The 19,151-nt window shown below is 40.0% G+C and overlaps 1 protein-coding gene across 7 annotated transcripts in view; it reads right to left on the bottom strand.

Annotated features, from left to right (window-relative positions):
- Positions 1–8,475: 8,475 nt before the first annotated feature.
- RALB (RAS like proto-oncogene B) overlaps positions 8,476–19,151 on the bottom strand; it is a 29,735-nt gene continuing 19,059 nt past the window's right edge. For all 7 annotated transcript variants that reach the window (XM_083753054.1, XM_083753056.1, XM_083753055.1 and 4 more), the window contains 4 exons: positions 13,794–13,950; positions 12,289–12,497; positions 11,096–11,273; positions 8,476–10,049 (listed from right to left, as the gene is read on the bottom strand). In XM_083753054.1, the coding sequence (XP_083609180.1) occupies positions 9,930–10,049; positions 11,096–11,273; positions 12,289–12,497; positions 13,794–13,907 (621 nt within the window). In that variant the 5' untranslated portion in view covers positions 13,908–13,950 and the 3' untranslated portion in view covers positions 8,476–9,929. The remainder of the gene's footprint in view (positions 10,050–11,095; positions 11,274–12,288; positions 12,498–13,793; positions 13,951–19,151) is intronic.

Genomic DNA, 19,151 nt, shown 5'->3' with positions numbered 1-19,151 from the left:
CTGTTGACGGGGTTTGTTAGGTGAATCCCATCCACTTTGAGCAGGCACCGGGTGTAAAATAGTAAGACTGCAGACTCCTACTAAGTTTAGCAGCTTCTCATTTTCTATAATGCAGAGTCAAGCATGCACATCTGGTCAGCCTTTGACAACAATTTCATTTGCAAAACCAAGTGTTTCACATGCAGAAATTGTGACGAAATAAAAATGAAAGGTGGGCAGGGGGTAGGTATGGTTAAAACTGTGATTACACATAAAACCAAGTGATTGTTACAGAACTACCACCTGTTTTCAAACTCTTAAGGTTATACTAACCTTTCCAGATATCATGTTCAGTATTATTCATCACATGTGGTAAGAATTCACCCTTTTTGGTGCTGTGTCTCAAGGATTACATCAGGCATATGATTTATCCACAGGGGGTCACTAGAGAACAATAAAATCTCAGCCAAGCATAGCTAACTCTAGCCTGATGATTCTTTCAGCATCCTGAAAAATATGCTGATACTAGCTGTGCACTGCCTGCAGACTGGCAGGGAGATCACTTCATCCTTGTTGTCAAGCTGCATGGAAGACACGCCTTGCCCATCAGCTGAGAAAGTTTAAATTCTCTCATCCCCTCTCTTTGTCCCACCTTTCATTTATATTTGCATTCACTTTCAAAGGGCACTTTCAGACTGCTGTTATTTTTTGTGAGGGGGATGTTAATCACATGCGGGCAAATGGAAGTTGAACAATTATAGATGACAGAGAGGCGACATGGGGACTTCCGAAAAGAGCTGTCTCTGAGCTTTAACTAGTTGATAAATAACCGTTGTTGTTTCCTGCTAACTAACATGTTGGTGTTGTAACCTTAGATCAAGTGACAAAGGTATTGAGTTGCAAAATGGCCATCTTGAAAGGGTGGTGGCTGTTAGTCTTTCTTTGAGCGCCACAGGGAACAAAGTGAAGTAAATGGTTCTCCAACAGCTGCATAGCCTAAGGCTAATGGAGGCTGGAATGCAGGTTCTGAAAGAGAAACACAGTTTAGATTTTTGGAATTATCTTTTATTTCTAAGATACTGAGCCTGTGTTAGACAGCAGAAGCACTGCATGGGTGTTTTGAATGTATCTTTGATGTTTCTGTTACATTTTAATAGAAAGCACTGCAAGTAAAACAGAATATTTTTTATAGGTCTGGATAATGCTTTATATCCAAAAGGAGTCAGTTCTTATGCATCCAGTCACTTCATGCTGTGCAATATTAACATCTGCAATAGAATCATGGGGGAACAGAAGCATGTGTGCACATAAAAGTGGCAAAATGTCCAATGATGTACGCTGTTGAGCTACATCACATCCACTAGTGTGAATGAATCTGCGTGTGACATGGTGGTCAAAAAGCCACAAAATGCAACAGATACTGCACTGTGAAAGGAACATTAGAAAACAGGACAGAAACACTAGCATTATAATCTGGGGAAGCAATGCAATTAACTCCATGTCTGAACACAACCGTCATCTAACCTCTACACAAAATATCAGAATGTGTGCTTTTTAAAGCGCCAACATTGTCAAATAAGGATGAATGCTCAACAAACAGGTTATCTGGAAATGCTCGGAGAAGTGAGGCTGCTTGTGGCGCTGTGAATGGTGTTGAATATTGCATCAATAGTCTCCTCCAACCTCCTGCAGCCATTCAGGTTCTCTAAAGAGCTTCTAAAGAAGCATCCCTGAACAATGTAGAATGGTGTGCCAGAGACTACGGGGGAGAAGGAAGCTATGAGAGTGTTTCCTTCCATGAACTACCTTAAGCTAACATATCTTAGGGTTCAAGGCCATGGAAAGCAAAGCACCTAGAATAAAGTAAGAGACAATGAATGTTGAGTGCGTAAGAACAAAACAAATGACTAGACGAAATATGCAAGGCCCATCTCATCAGGGCTTTCAGGGAATGGAGATATTTTTCAAATATGTTTTGTCCCATATCTATAACCAAAACTCTGAAGGAGTTTGTACAAGATGATTCAGTTGCTCAATGAAAATACATTACCCATGTGACCATTCTGCCATCTAGCTTCCAAAGACATGAACAGAAAGCAATGGAGTGGTTCTTTTGAAAGCGCTGCTCATTTAGTTAGAATCTAAACATGCACCTAGTTTCCTGCTGGAGATTAGTGGTCCTAACTTCTTCTTCTTTTAATTGACCTATCAGCCCAGTTACAAGCAGTGTTGAGGACAAAGTATTTCAACCACAGTCACACATGTAAATACACTCATGTACCCTCAAATAGGATCTCTCAAAAGAAAGTCCTTAAGTGGACCTTTCCTAAGAAACCTGAGGCTTTTCTCCTGGGCATGGTTGGCCAATTGGTGCCAAAGAAGGATAGGACCTTTTTTATGTACGCTACCACAGCAGCAAGAATTCTTCTGGCAAAGTATTGGAAGATGCAAGAACTACCTACTCTGGAAGAATGGCAGACAAAGGTGATGGACTTTATGGGACTGGCAGAGATGACCGGCAGAATCCGCGACCAGGGGAAAGAAACAGTGGAAGAGGACTGGAAGAAATTCAAAATATATCTTAAAAATCGTTGTAAAATTGAGGAATGTTAAGATGTCAAGGGGTAAGAAGTAGAGAATTACAGCTGTAACTAACAAGTTTATGGAAACGTAATGAAAGGGAACTAATAGATAAACTGACTAAAGGGTTGCTAAAGAATTCCAAAATAAGGATGCAGCGAAAGGGAGGTATGGGGAAGTCGGAGGAAAGAAGGTCTATGAATATAAGATTATGAAATTATACATGTTTAAATGTTTTGTATGTTCTTGTCTTGTGTTTTGTTTGCTTTTATTATGTGTTTGAAAAATGAATAAAAATTATTTTTTAAAAAAACAACAAATAGGATCTCTCAAATTTTGTGCCAGTCCATTGCCTCTTATCACAGCCATTTGCAAGAGTATTAGTACTTACAGCCAACTATACAACTATTCAGGCACAGAGACTGCAAACCAATGTGCAAGACCAGGATGCGGGTTCTTAACCCTTTTAGCTCATGAAATTGCTCTGCAGAAAGAGGAAGATTTACCCTTATGGGCAAAGAGCACTGAGAAGGGGGAAAGATACAGGTAAGTTTTTTTCCCCTTAATGTAAGATTTAAGAGCAACAAAAGCAAAAAGTGGGAAAGGTTAAGAATCCCCTCCCCTGCCACACATCTTTTGCTTTAGTGTACAGCCTCTGCAGCTGCACTTGTAAAGCAGATAGCATCACACGTAGTTTGCCCCAGATAAGCAGCTGCTTACTCAAAAGCCTGCATAGTGAACAACTGGCCCCACTTCAGATAAAAACCCCTAATCATATTTGCCTTGGCTTCCCCCCATTTTTGTAGCACTTAGGCAGCTATGTGTCCTGCTCCCCTGAGCATTAGTGAAAGCAACAGCATAATATAATTAATTATAACAGTTAAAACATGATTGCTAATCAATATGCTGAGATGCTCTGTAGGCGGAAACAGAGAAACAATGATTTATGTCTCATATTTACAGATCGCCATTCCACTGTGATGAGTGCCCACTTAAACAACTATGCTTGAAGTGAACCTGTACGCAAGAGGCAATAATTTCCATATGTAAGATATGGAACATAGGAAGCTACTTTATACTGGGTCAGCTCAATACTGTCTACACTGACTTGCAGCCACTCTCCAGGGTACTCTCGGACTAGGTATTCTCCAAGCCCAGCTTGGAAATGCCAGAGATTGAACAGGGGATATTCTGCATGAAAATCAGGTGCTTTACCACTGAGCCACACTGAGCCTCCACTGAAATGAAAAGGTCAATATGAATGCAGACATACAGAAGTCAGAAATGTGATAGCACAAGCAAAATAAACACACACCGTTCAGGGCTATAGGCAAACAGTGTGGTGGCTGATAGGGGATAGGAGGCACTGATAGATTCTGCTCATCATTTCAGTGTGTGTGTGTGTCCATGTCCATCATATTTCCAAGCACACTCCCAAAAATTAATGGGTATCTCATTAATTTGTTCCACCTAAAGTGCTTATTATACACATCCAAGATTTTGGACATGGCTGAAGATCTTTGCTAGAGTGCACAACTCCTTCTCCCATGCGTCGGTTCCATTTATACGTAAATGACTAACAACACAGAGTACTTTATTTTGCTTTTCCAAAGACTCTTTGATGCAGCTGGGATCGCATCAGCGACATGAAACAATGTCAAACATTGTGCTCAGATCTTTCAGCACTACTGCAGGGCTTTAAAAAACCAAAAACTCCTCATGTGCAATTTTTGGGAACCACTCACCATCATCCTACAGGGTCCTTGTGATATGCAACAATAGTAACTCCACATTCCTTTAAATGAATAAATATGTCTGGGTCTAATGACAACACCTGAAAATGTTTGAAAAAGCTCACGGGGCACAGGCTTTTTAATCACACCCCAAGCGAGCAGACTTTAATTACCAGGGAGATTCATTCAAACCATTAAATGGAACTGGTCTATGTCTACATTCATCAGCCACTGCAGCCTATGTAATAGGCATACTACTCAGCACATAGCTTGATGGACCTGCTAAAAAAAACCCACCTATTCAGGATTTCTGAGAGACATGTTCTGTAGGAGATTTTATCCATGCACAACTAAGTTGTATTTCAGATATTGAAAACAATTGCATCTTGTCTTTCCACCTCTCACAATAGGATCCTAACACACCTTATTTTTGATCCTTATCCCAAAACTAATCGCTAGACAGATCTTGACTAAGATGCAGAGCTAGGGTCTTCTGTGTGTTGTGGAGGGTGGGGGTGATTAAAGAAAGCAATCCTTCTGTCAGACTGGGAATATCTCCTCACTCACCCAGTTTAGGCTATTCCACCATTCTTCAGCAGAGTTTCTTTTCTTTCAGCAAAGTAAGCATCTTACGTATATGTCAAACAAAGCTTCAACAGTACAGAAAACTGTAACGCAATTACATACTGAGAGAAACGAAAAACAACATCATGAGGCAAGAATGACTGAATTTAACTGAACACCCGAAGGGAGGGGCTGATTCCAGAGCACAACACAAAAGCCCCGCCCACCAGATGCCATACATTTTACTAATCAAATTAGGCCCCAGTGTTTTCCTTACACTGCAGTCATGGTAAGCAACATGCATTTGGCCAGCTTGTACACATTTAAAGGCTTATTCAGAAAAATCAGTTTATCATGCATCTTTGATGACTTTTCAAAGTAATCTCTGTAAGCATAAGGTCTAGCAATAGAAATGTTCATCTATGAAGCCATGAAACAGGGAGGAAAAGCCAAAAAGGCTATGCACTATAGTTGCAAGCACCATTGATGTGGCACCAGAGTGATGTTCAAATAGCATTTAAAGGGTGTGGATATTAAAGTGGATTTAGCTCCAAGACAAGGAATGCAGGGAGAGGTTTGGAAGCACTTTGGAGGGGCAAACAGATGAGTCCTGCCTTCACTTCTGCAGCAAAGCAGGGGCTTGGAATAGGTCCCAAAACTGTAAAGTTCCAAAATGGCCTATGTTCATACTGAAGAACATGCAATGTTTTATATTTAAAGAATCAAAAAGGAGCTTTGTTGGTACATAATTTTAAAAGCCTCCAAAATCCAATTGGGCAAAGCTTTATTGGAACCAACCAAAATGTCACAGAAGTGGGGCAAGCTTTAGAGTTCTCTTGAACTCTTTCATTAGGTAGGGCAGTACATGAATTAGAGGATGATGAGGAAAAAATAAAATACCAAAATCAGATTGATGTGTGTGGTCTATGCAAATAAATACCTGGTGCTTGGCCTTTTTAAAAGGAACAGCTAAAACCCAGGAGGCCAGATCCTGGAGATGTGTGGCCTGACTGGGACTAAAAACGACTTTCAGTACTGCATAGAGAAATTGGTTCCTTTGTATAGCAAGTGATTTACACTTTCCCATTTATGCAAATTTTATTGATACTTTGGTGGTTGCTTTACACATAGGCACGTGTGTGTGTGCACACGCACACACACGCGCGCGCACACACACACACACACACACACACTGGATTAGCAGGCTTGGTCACTAGTAAATATTACATACGAGCTCCTCTGCCCAGACAGTGCAAAAACACAAGTCATTTGGTGTCTTTCTGCTCATCATCTGGAAGCCACCCTTTGGGTTAGATGTGTCTGACAGATGTTACATCCAAAATGCGCACATACAGATGTGTATGTGGGTGCAACTGCATAATACGGAAACATGGCAGATTCAGTGATGCACAACATTGCTTAGTGTGCATACATTAGCAAAATGAAGCTATTAGATGACTGGCCTTTAAGAAAAGGAAACCTTGGCGCTGGGCTTTGGGAAGAGAAGGCACAAGGCTCTGGCTGGAAAAGTGCTAACAAGGGATTGGGAAGGAGGCAGGATCCTGTCAGAGCCCTCACACCTACTTGCCCAAGCCCAGCACCTTGCTTACTTGGCTTTAGAAAGGCAGTGAAAGGGCTGGGGAGAGTGCAAATGTTGCTGAGGGCTACCAAAAAAAGACCCCAAGGGCTTCGTGTGGCCCTTGGGATGCATGTGGGACCAACTTGAACTAACCTAACAATTGAGAGATCAAAAGGTCCATCTCTAGATAAGAATTTTTACTTAGTGCTTGGCTTTCATTCCTGATTAATGGGATGCTGGAAGGAAGAGACAAATCCTCAGCAATATCAGAACCATTTGCCCTTTATTGACACTGATGGGCTACTGTGCCTTATTGGTCTTGCTTGATATTTTCATTGTTATTGATTTGATCTGCCTTGACAATTTGTTTTGTAACATTGTTTCTTATCTCTTCCAAAAAGCATCTGTAATTGTTTCAATATTGGTTTTAAACTTATTATTGTAGTTATTTTCCTTATATTAAGAAACCTTTTTCCCCAATAGCATTAAGAAGCAATGTGATCCAAGCACATTATCATGCCATTGCTTTCCCTCTTATTGCCATTTCTGCAATGAGAGCAGTCAATTTTTCAATTTAAGGGCCATATTCCTCCTAAACCACAGCAATGTTAACTATATAGCCCTCCTGTAATTATGATTTAAGGAAATACTAACCATTAAAAAAATAGTCTTACCATTCTATCGCTTTTATTTGGTGAAAGAGTGGCTGTAAATCCAGATGGATATGTCACAGCTAATTAATGAAAGTTACTAGCTGCTGGTGATTTTATGAGAGATTAAAAACAAAGCTGTACCCAGAAGTCTCACATCCAAGACTCATTGCACAGTCAACGTCCTGTTTCTTTCCAAAGACTTGGGTGGATTGAAAAGAAAAAAAAAAGATTTCACTAACACTAGGGAACATGGTTGAGTTATAATTTTTCCATCAATTATTGGGAAGTGCTTGCCCAAGTAAATTGGCTGTTTCTCTGCACAGGTGGTCAGTCAACACTGGATTGTAGAACAGGACCTGGTAAACAACCCTGGAGAGTCCTTACATAAGACTGAGGAAACGTAATTGATTTCAGGCAGGGAAACAATCAGAGCTGATGAAACCTAGGGATGTGTTAACTCATTCCCACTTTGAGAAACAGAAGCTGCCCAAGAAATAGGATCTGTTGGGTGAAAAAGCTGTCCTTCCCTACAGGTAAGCTGGAATGGGGATTTCTCCCTCAAGTTCTAGATATGCTCCTAGATCTCCCCAATCAACAATTTCTAAACCAACTGTGGTGACGGTGGGGGAACAGGTTTCTGTCTTCTCAATCAACACTCCTGATCTGGAATCAATCAACTGTTCTGGCAGCACTTGGCCTTCTTGCTGCAAGAGTGAGAGAGAAATGGTACTTCGATGAGGCACAGAGAGGTGAAGCTATGACATGTTGGCAAATCAGACTTGCTGCATGAGCAGGACTTAACCCTACAGTTTTCAGCCACTGTACAGAGGCTAGGTTGAACAGGTTTGGCCATCACACAGGAAAAGAAACATCTAGAGATACCAGTAGCTTGAAAACCTTATCTCAAGCATAGGAAGAATGCAGTTAAAGAGGGTGCATATTGCCACATGTTCATTTATCACTTTAGTACTGTTTCATTTGCATGCAAATGTATGCAGTTTAAATCGAGATTTCTTTACTTTGGCAGCTCTCTCATAGTCCTATTTGGTAACTAACCTCTGCCCTTATGCAAGAGAAACACTGAGTTTTGTAAACATCCAGACACACTTACTCTTAGTTGCAGTTTCCAGACTGCTGCCCCCTCTTCTCAGATTTATAAGCAGCAGCTGATGTCGCAAAGCTGCTGCTGTATCAGAGTACCCATGCACAACTTTCTTCCCAGGTGGATTCTGAACTTATTTTGTAATCAGATAAAATAATGATCACCTGTGTGATCACACCCAAGTTGTCCACTTATTGTGCCTGCTAAAAAATAATTTCTAAAGCTCATCTGCTCACCTTCACATGCTTTTCCATCCACAACATTAACAATGAAGTAGTGACAAAATCAGGAAAAAAGCTTTTAGTGCGTATATTTAGCTGCCTTTATAATACAGACTTCTCCCCATGATTTATTGAGTAACTATATAAAAAGTTTTGCAGCAGCAGCAGAATTAATACAACCTGTGCAACAACAATAAGGGTCAGGCTTTTTGGCAACTTCACATAATTAGCTCAGATGTCACTTTAAAGGGGCAAGTGTAAAGATGTGAAAAGATCACTCATTTCACTTGCTTTAATCCCACACACTCCTGCTCTTAGCAAAATAGTATTGAGTGTTCAATGCAACTCTTGAAATTACAAATACAGCAATAACTCATTACAGAAAGGGAAGGAAAACCCAGCATGGTTAAATAGCAAAGTGCTTCTGTATGGCACAATCCCCAGGACTCTGCTGCACAAGGGCCTTAGATTTGCATAATTACAATTAATTTCAATTGAGTGTGTGCAGAGTTAGTTACTCATGGATTGTCCTCTCAGACTTTAAATGAGACTGAATGGAAACTCACTAGATTTCAGTGTGGGCCGCCTTCACAATTTCTTTTAAAAAAAGAAACAAATTTCCTTGTTAAACACTGAAAGAGTAAAAATGCACCAATTTCTACAGCTTCAATACATGTTTACAAACTCACTGCAACACCACAAATAGAATGTTCAAGTTTTTTTGGGGGGAGGGGGGAGCAAGTCTAGTATTTGGCAGATAGGATGGAATTACTTGAATTTCTCAATATTAGAAAGTTGCCTTTTCCATTTACCCCGAATAAGCTGTTGGAATGAAGGAGGAAATAAATTGGAAATACAGCGTGCCAGAAAATAACCACTAATGCTCTGAAATTATAGGCTAAATTCAGGAATACTGCAGAGATGACTCAAAGACCAACTCACTACTGAGTCTTTGTTTCTGAATGACTAAGTCCTTATAGCGTCCATCCAATATGTTGGCAAAATAGTAGCATCATAACCTACTTTAATACAGTTGTGTGCAAATTTCAGAGACCAGAGAGATCTCAGTATGTCTTAACTTTCCCTTTTAAAAGAATGGCTAAAGGCTTATGCCTTTATTAGGAGCACCAAAACTGAAGTCACATAGGAGAGGCAGGTAACTTTGGTTGAACTTCAATCAGAACTAGCCACTGCATAAGACTGAGGAAGAGTCCATAGAGAGAGTGCCAACATTGGGAGCAACACCAGGAGAGAAATTCAGAGTGATCATACTGCTGATAAGAAGATTTGCTGGCAATATTTTTAGCACGGACAGTTGCTTTCAAGAATTGTCCCTTTCAGTATACATGGATTCGTTGAACTTCATCATTTTTCAAACCAAGTTTTGCACTTTCAAAAAGGCTATTATGTGAGTGGAAAAGCTTATTGGATCAAGATGTCTTCTCATTCATCCAGTCCTCTACCCTTAGTGGTAAATGTCTTGTTAATTCCACAGCATGTATGTACAGTTCCTAAAGATCACAATAAGCAGCATCTTTCTTTAAAGCTCTTCTTGTTCTTGCTGCTCTTCTTGCCATTCTTGTCTTTGTTTTCCGACATCTTCTTGGCTCTAATCTCTCTCATTAGATCAAAGAATACCTAAAATGAAAAACTGCACATTAATAAGAGAATTTTTTTTAGCATACAGGGATTCAGCCTATAATAATAATGTACAATATGTTGTTTGCTTTATAAGAAAAGTTAAAATTACCACAGGAATAGACCTTTTTACCGTTGTTTTAGATAGATTTAAAATCTAAACACAAGAACACAATGGAAATAGATACAACAGGTATCTACAGAATATTACATTTTGTCGATAATGAAGCGTTTTAATGACTAGTAAATCAACACTCTTTTTTATTACTTTTGCATAAAGATCCAAATTTGGTGCAGAATACATGGATTGCGGTGGAATCAAGAATTACTACTTTTGCATAAAGATCCAAATTTAGTGCAGAATACATGGATTACGGTGGAATCTAGAAGAATTCTATAGGAACATTTTCCTATGGACACACGAAAAGTTTAAATGGAGACCTAGCCTTTATGCATACTAACATAAAGCCTAATGACACATATTTAAGATGAAGAACTTGGGATTCAATCTTAGTGAACTTCTGAATTTGCTGACAAGATTTTCAAACCACAATATAAAGAAAGCTCAGGTTGTAGAGAAAATCTGCATTCAGTCAGTATAACTGTTCACCAAGAAGTTTTGGTGATCGAGAGCAACTGAGAAGGCTCCCTTTGGAAGGCATTTAGCAAGGTTGCAAGGAAACCAGTACTTCTCAATTAAACTCATGCCAAGTCATTACATGCCATGAATATACTACAAGATGTGTTCAGCATGGTCATACTAATATTCATTTAACCCAGCCACATAACACAATTTGTAGTCGGAGCATAATTTAAGAGGAAAACCAGCAGCCAAGACTGGAATCCTGTATTCTCACATAAAAGTAGCAAGTTTCCTTGCTATCCAAATGAGATCCCTACAGTTCTTAAACAAGACTTCCCTCAATTTCTCCATAATAATAGGAGTCCTCAAAGGGCAGGCATTTATTGCTTTTCATTTATCCATGACTGCAAGTCAGTAACCATATTTAGAAGGCTGCTGCCCCAAAACCAACTTAGTACTTTACCTTATCTACATTTGCTCTGGTTTTTGCTGATGTCTCTACATATTGCACTCCCCACTCGTCTGCTTTACTTCTAGCCGCTTCTACAGGCACTTGCCGACGGTCTTCCAAGTCAGATTTATTTCCCACCACAAGTAAAGGTATCTTGTCCTCTTCAGCTTTTACACGCAGGATCTGCTCCCTAGTAAAAAATATTAAACACAAGCAACTGAGGTGGATATCATAGCAATTTCCCAGTAGTATAAAACTATGGAAAATGTACACCAATTTATTATTTCACATGCCAAGAAATGATGGGAGCATTTCTGAAATAGAGGTTTAAAGTTCTTCGCTCGACTAAAACTACAAAAGAAATGTGTCTCAAGGAAGTTGACAGAGATAGTGTGGGCTTGGAGACAAAGGCCAAGAAAAGTTGAAGGAGTTTGATAAGTTTAGCCAGAGGTCATGATAGATGTCTTCAACTATACAAAGAGCTGCCACACAGAGATGAAGAAAATTTGCTTTTGTTCACTCCAGACAGTAGGGCATGAACCAATGGGTTCAAATGATAAATGAAAAGGATAAAACTGAACATTAGGAGTAACCTACTGATGGTACAAGCTGTTCCAACAGTGGAACAGACTTCCTTGAAAGTTGGTGTAATTTTCTTCATTAGACATTTTTAAGAGAAGGCTCAATAGCAAACAAACAGGGATACTGTAATAGTGTGTTTCCTGCATTGGCAGAGGTTGGACTTTATGACCTCTGAGGTCCCTTCCAAAACTAAGATTCTGCTACAAACATTCACCCCAAGAAACAGCTAAACATACATAACACAAATATTGCTAATGTTCATTTGTAGCCTTTATACCTTCAGATGTGCTCACTATTTTCCTGTCCCAACTGCAGGAACAAATATTAAGAAAGTGAAGCACAACGCTTAAAATGTTGTCCCTGGGAGGCAAGGCAGGGCAGGGCAGGGCACGGCAAAGAAGATTATTTTACCCTTCAGTGGCAAAAAGTAAGGAAACGTCTGTGTTACCTGGGTCAAATGAATTCCACCCAAGTAACAACCTCAATTTCACTATTAGTTACACTTGTAAAATGATGTTCACTTTGGCATATTATTCAGTTCATTGGACAATATTCCTTTTTTGGCACACAGTATATGCACTACACACAAAGCCTACAGAAAATGCCTAGACATCACTACTTACCTAAACTCTGCTGTTGCTGTAAAGGATTCATGCTCAGTTATGGAGAAAACTAGGAGAAAACCCTCTCCACTACGGAAGTAATTGTCTCGAATAGCTGCATAATCTTCTTGTCCAGCTGTATCCAAAATATCGATCTGTACTTCCTCACCATCCAAAACTACTTTCTTTCTGTAACTATCAGCCTTCGTAGGTTCATAGTCTTCAACAAACTAAGAGTTATAAAAGGAGTAATTAACTGTAGAGTATCCATACTCAGCTTCTGATACCTGATTTTTGTCAACTTCAGCCCATATGCCAATAAGGATTCCTTCAGCCCATATGCCAAGAAGACTAGACATCAAAGACCAATATGGATTGGTTATCAAATTATCAGTAGTGACTTCTGGGAACAATGCAGCAAAACAGTTTACCTTACAAGCCACCTTTTTTTGGTGTTCTTCAACCTTGGGTGCCCCAATGTTTTTCGACTACATTTCCCATCATCCCTGATTACTGGCTAAGGTGACTGGGGATTATGAGAACTACAGTCCAGCATACTTTAGTTGAGATTCCTGCACTGCAGGGGGTTGGACTAAATGCCCCTCAGGGTCCCTTCCAACTCTACAATTCTATGAACATCTGAGGACCCACATGAACTGTGACCAACATGTAGGTCTCAAGCGAAAGACAAGATACTATTTATATGTCCTCTTAGCAAAGTATGTTGGAAACTATCAAATCTTATCATGCTTCTTGGATACAAAGTATTTTCTTTCGTTGTGCTATTTTAAGGCTGCGGTTTTGACTCTGAAGAGCATAGGACACAAGGCTAAAAATGCCTCCTTCACTATAGAATTAGAGTTGTGCAGTAAGACATTAAGAGTTTATACGAGTGGGGCTGGAATATGAGATTCTCAGCAAAAAGAGATACAACATTTTAAAAATATTTATGTTTCTTTTTGTGATGAGAAAAGGCAACATCGTTCCCTGCAAGCTCCCACCCCAGCTTCTGAGATTTCACACTGTTCAAACAATGCCCTGGTCATTTCTATAGATAGAAGTTTTCTTGAGGCGCCAACCCAATTGTCAGATTCTGTGCTTCTGCAGCACAAGCATGGAACCACAGAACACACACAGCTCTAAGTGACATTTGATGTACTATTGTTATCATAGAGTATGTATATATAGCACAACAAATTTTCTGGAGTGCTTCAGACAGATAAGAGCAGAACAGCCTACTTGAACCTCCAAGTTTTTGTGAAAGAGGAACTTAATCTCTGAACTAAGCTGTAAATGCAAGAATTCAACAATATAAAATCAGCTGTTTTACTGGCCCTGCTATAGTTAATGGGGTTATAGCTCTTTTAGGAAGAAACTTTAGTTTTGAAGGATAATGCTTTTTTCCTGTGTTTCTGAACCAATCTACGGCTGTGCTTAGTTATTTCATATTAAGGAAGCAAAGTGCAGATCCAAAAATGGTCCACTCCACTGTAATTGAAAATGTACACATAGATCACAAATCTTACCTCATCATACATAAACTGAAGTGTAAGTGCTGATTTGCCCACACCTCCGCTGCCAACCATGATTACTTTGTGGAGGGCCAGAGAGCTCTGGTTTTTTGCCTTGTTAGCAGCCATTTTTCTGCACTGTTGTCAAGCACCACCAAAGCAGACTGATGAGCTAAAAGGTAAGAAACAGAAAACGTGTTTGGTATGTAAATCAAGTATTTAAAATTTAGAATCAGTGTAGAGATTTATCACAACGCCCTTTGATTAATGCTTTTGCTCTGCAGTATTAACAGTGCACACCTTGGTAAGCTACAGTCAGGCATAAACTATGGCTTCCAATGAATGAGCAGTATTGCTGGATACCCTGCTCACCTGTAGCCCTGCCTACAACTGCAGCAAACAGGTCACGAGGCTTGGCACACTAGGCAAACCAGCATTCCTGTCCCTCAAACCAACCATGAGTGGGAAGCAACAAGCCCTGGTTTATGTTTCTGGTTTGTTTGGAGAAAAACAAGTCACAGGTAGTGGATCACATGACATGTGATGCTAATTTAGCCCTTTGGTTTGTTTCTCTTTGCCGCAGCCAAGGCAGAATGAAGCAAGTAAAATTTGAGCAACTCCAACACACAGCTCAACACACAGCCTGCAACTGTTAAGTGAAGAGACCAAAGGAGCATTTATGAACTACCCCCAATTTTACTGGCCACAACATGACACCGAACCAGAGTGCCACATTAACTAGTCTCATGTTTGTGTGTTCCCCATTCTCTCTTCTTCATCTGGCTCATCTACCAGGTGGAGATTGGAAGCAGCAACTTGTTTTCAACCAACTACAGTTAATGGCGGGATCCAATGAAGTAGTACCATCAGTTCAAGGACTTCTGGCTGTGTAATGGACCTTCTTTTTCCTCTTTTTGCGTGCTGCCAAATCTCTTCTGGGTTATCTCCAACCCTCTGCAGCAGATATGGGGAGGGGCACACAGAGAGAGGGTAGGGAATTTCTGTTGTACAAAGGGAAACCCTTGCACCAATGGTACTACTACAATGGATACCACCAAGATGTGTTTCCTAAACAGGGACATACATTTTAGTTTAAAAAATCAAACTAGAGCTGTAAAGGTCTGTCGAAAAATAAAACAACCCCATGGAGGACTAAAAGGACACGGTTTGGTAGGGCGCAGCTACTGCATGCTCTCCTCTCTTCATGCACTGGCTTATGCCCAATTCAGAATGCCTGAATAGGACGCCCGTAGGCTGTGTTTCAGAATGGACCAGAAACTGTCAAACTCATTTTACACCAAATTTAGCTATATTGCATGGTAGAACCATCTCAGGGAAACAAACCACTGGAGTAAAGTGCCCCCGCATATCTATAGACCCTTCCCGCATATCCAGTTTATAGGAACTCAGGATAAGCAAGACACCTTTGAGATGATTTCCTATCACTGCTTAAGAAGCATTAACTCTGCATTCACTTAAACCACACATTTCCCTTAACCTATGAACAGGAATTTCCTTGAGACACCTTACATTTTTAGAAGCTGCTTCGTACGCAGGCAATGTTTATATAAATACACCCAAAGAGATGGATATTACATTATTTAAGTACAACTTAAATCAATTTTAAAACAATCAAATGGCTTCAAGAGTCCATTGCTTTCCATTTCATTACTTAGTATCTTAAAATAGAATCCGTGAAGTAGGAAGCAAACTACAGTTAAGCAAGCATGCTCAATCATTCTCATTTTACTTGCCATGCAGCTGGCGTTTACAGACTTTCTCCAGCTACAATGCAACTGAAAGCAGCCATTCTTCACAGGGCCTTTAGTTTATACAGATACAAACAGAACTCCTTTGTGAAACCCTTCCAGTAACCAACTTCTAAATTATTGGCTGAAATTTTAAACTAAATATATTCTGTATAAATTGCAATACTGTAGTGTGTTGTATTTTGTATCTTCATAGTTCATGTATGGCACAGACAGATACGGAGACTATGAAGTCACAAGGTTCATGTTACATACATTATGGAGATCCAGAGTTAACAACATGTTTAGCAGTTTTACCAAAATATAATAACATTCTTAAGAGTAATTAAAGACCACTTAAAAAGAAACACCTGGAGGATTGAGGACCCTAGGTGTTCCAGTGGCAACTTCAACTGTCTGGTAACCCCCTGACCCAGGTTGATCAGCACAAAACAAATCCATGTAGAGTGGTACCTCGGGTTACAGATGCTTCAGGTTACAGACTCCACCAACCCAGAAATAGTACCTCGGGTTAAGAACTTTGCTTCAGGCTGAGAACAGAAATTGCACAGTGGCGGCACAGCGGCAGGTTAAGAATAGACCTCTGGAACAAATTAAGTTCTTAACCCGAGGTACCACTGTATCAAAGAGAGCTTATAAGCAAGCCTAATTGTTCTAAGGGATGCAGGTGGCGCTGTGGGTTAAAGCCTCAGCGCCTAGGACTTGCTGATCGAAAGGTCGGTGGTTCGAATGCCCGCAGCGGGGTGCGCTCCCGCTGCTCGGTCCCAGCGCCTGCCAACCTAGCAGTTCGAAAGCACCTCCGGGTGCAAGTAGATAAATAGGGACCGCTTACCAGCGGGAAGGTAAACGGCGTTTCCGTGTGCGGCTCTGGCTTGCCAGAGCAGCGATGTCACGCTGGCCACGTGACCCGGAAGTGTCTCCGGACAGCGCTGGCCCTGGCCTCTTGAGTGAGATGGGCGCACAACCCCAGAGTCTGTCAAGACTGGCCATACGGGCAGGGGTACCTTTACCTTTTACCTTTAATTGTTCTAATGTTCTCCCAATAAGCATGTATAGGAGCTCTCCCACCACCAGATCACCACACAATTTTCATATATACATTGTTAGAGAATGTGTGTGCATGTTATGCCAGGGCAGGTGACAAAACTAATAGTCTACTGTGACTAACTACCAGAAAAGCTGAAGACTAAACATGTACTAACAAGTGGATCGGTTTAATCACCATGTATTTAAGAATACCGTGTTTGCCACATGAAAGAGAGAAGATACAGAGGTGGCCGAGCAGCCTTTAATCATTCAAGAGTACATTTATTCAAGTGAATCATTCAAAGGCAAGCTATAAAACTTGGGGCCAGGCTGTAAGTACTGTACTATTAAGTTTAAGTCAAGGGATTGCCATTTATATTATGATTTATATTATGAAGAGATACTTCAGCTGTTCAAATGATTACCTTTTGCTGCTCTTTATATCTAAATAAATTAGACAGCTATTTTTGCTTCTCTCCCCACATCACTTAGCCTTGAACAATAGGTCAGAACATTCAGAAAGCCCAAAGGGTAATGCTTTATATGACAGAAGTGTATTGATAGATTAAATTAGAACAAAGCTAGGCACTTTTTTGTCTATTCTTATCTCTTGATGTTTAACAGAAAGAATATTTTGCCTTTCAGTATTGGGACTCCAAGCCTGAAGCTACTTGTGCCTAAGAGTTTAATTGAAATCTATGAGAATATAGCCTTTTATTACAAGCCAAGTCCTTTAAAATAATAATAATAATGTATGCATTCTGAGCAACAGAGTGCATACATTTCCCAAGCTGATTTTGTTTAAAAATGCAAATTTCTTCCTTAACCTAGATAAAAAATGCTGAGCAATAACCAAGGATACCTGAATCCTCCTACATTAAAAAGCCCACACACAAAATGTTGTTGCCATGGCTACATGCCATCATTCTGCTTTCTTTCTTGGGACCATAATATTATTCACTGAATCTAAAGGAGCATTCTACCCTTTTTGTCGACATAAACAGTCAAGCTTGCTCAGTGACCAAATATAAAAGTTTAGGGAAATACATCCTCTGGGCTCATTAGTGATGCAATCAAAACTGGCATATCAAAGAGGAAAAACTAGTTTATATCAAGTCACCATCAACTCCACACAGCTCTGATTTTGAAGCAGTGAGTCAAGCATAAGGAAATGCAGTCCGGGCCAAAATAGGCATGCAGCATAGTGTGGCAGGCATTCATTTTCCCCTGTTTTCATTAACCTGAGTAACTGTTTTGGAAATGTCTCAATATTGCTCGGCCACTGACTGGGACAGCCTATTTCTGAGTCTCAAATACTTTGAGTACATGTACATGAAGCCTCAAAAAGGTACAACTACTAATTTTAAATATATATATATATATATATATATATATATGAACTAAATAAACAAGTAAAATGTTTATTATACCTTGGTAGGTTATATGCAATCACCAGGAAGCTGTTAAGTATGTTGTTGTTGTTGTTTAGACCAGTGTTTTTCAACCACTGTTCCGCGGCACACTAGTGTGCCGCGAGATGTTGCCTGGTGTGCCGTGGGAAAAATTGAAAAATTCGAAAGATTTAAAAATAAAGTATTTTATAATTTTTCATATTTCTGTTTACTTACTATTTCATAATAAAGTAATTATAAAATACTTTCTTTGTGTTTATTTGATTCCTATTCAAGAGAATTACTTTATATATAGTCAATATAGGCACAGAGTTACATTTTTTAACATTTTCTAATGGTGGTGTGCCTCATGATTTTTTTCATGAAACAAGTGTGCCTTTGCCCAAAAAAGGTTGAAAAACACTGGTTTAGACTTTTGTTTTAGCAGCATGATAGCAAGTCTAAAATACTTTATTATTACGTAAATAGTTTAAATATTTATTTAAAACAGTAAACTGTGCTAATCTGTTTTCGTCCAGGAATTTGCCATTTTTTCCTCAGAGCATCAGGGAAGGGAGAAACAGCAGCAAAAGAATTGGGAAATCCAAAGCCCTGCCTCTCTCATGTTTGTCAATATAGACATGGCTGGAGGGAAAATAAGTTATGCCTGCTCCAGGACGGCATTCTCCTGCCCCTGCCCTCTACAATATTCTGGCATCATGTTAGGGGAACAGGAGGGTTTGGATATTCCCACCAGCAGAGGAGCAAGAAGAGCAGAGGTTTCCATGCTTCAGACAGGGAAACCTGCAAGAGCAACTCTCCCTCTCCTGTCCTGGCACTCCAGAGATTATAGCAGGGGTTGCAAACATGGCACCTTCAGGGACACCTGCAGAAGCCTTTCCTGGAACGAACAGAATCCCATCTACTCACTGAAACAAGACCTGAAAGGAGAATTGCATTGTAGCCAAAATAGTAGGATGCAGCGAGTAACTGGTTGGGGTGTCTGTGTGGTGCACACCAACATTTTCTCTGGGTTGCAAACATGCACAAGCCCCACAAAAGCTTGGTAATCTCTGGACCATAGAATTCTGTTAAATTTATCTGTACTGTTATACCCAGTTTAGTTTCCGAAGCAGTCATTTATGCAAAAGCCTCAGTAGCTATTTTCACATATATACAGTGGTACC

This window comes from Podarcis gaigeae, assembly GCF_964106915.1.
Source record: "Podarcis gaigeae genome assembly, chromosome: 1".
In the NCBI taxonomy this organism is placed as follows: domain Eukaryota; kingdom Metazoa; phylum Chordata; class Lepidosauria; order Squamata; family Lacertidae; genus Podarcis; species Podarcis gaigeae.
Note: the sequence above shows the minus strand (reverse complement) of the source record. Positions and strands in the feature narration are given on the sequence as shown.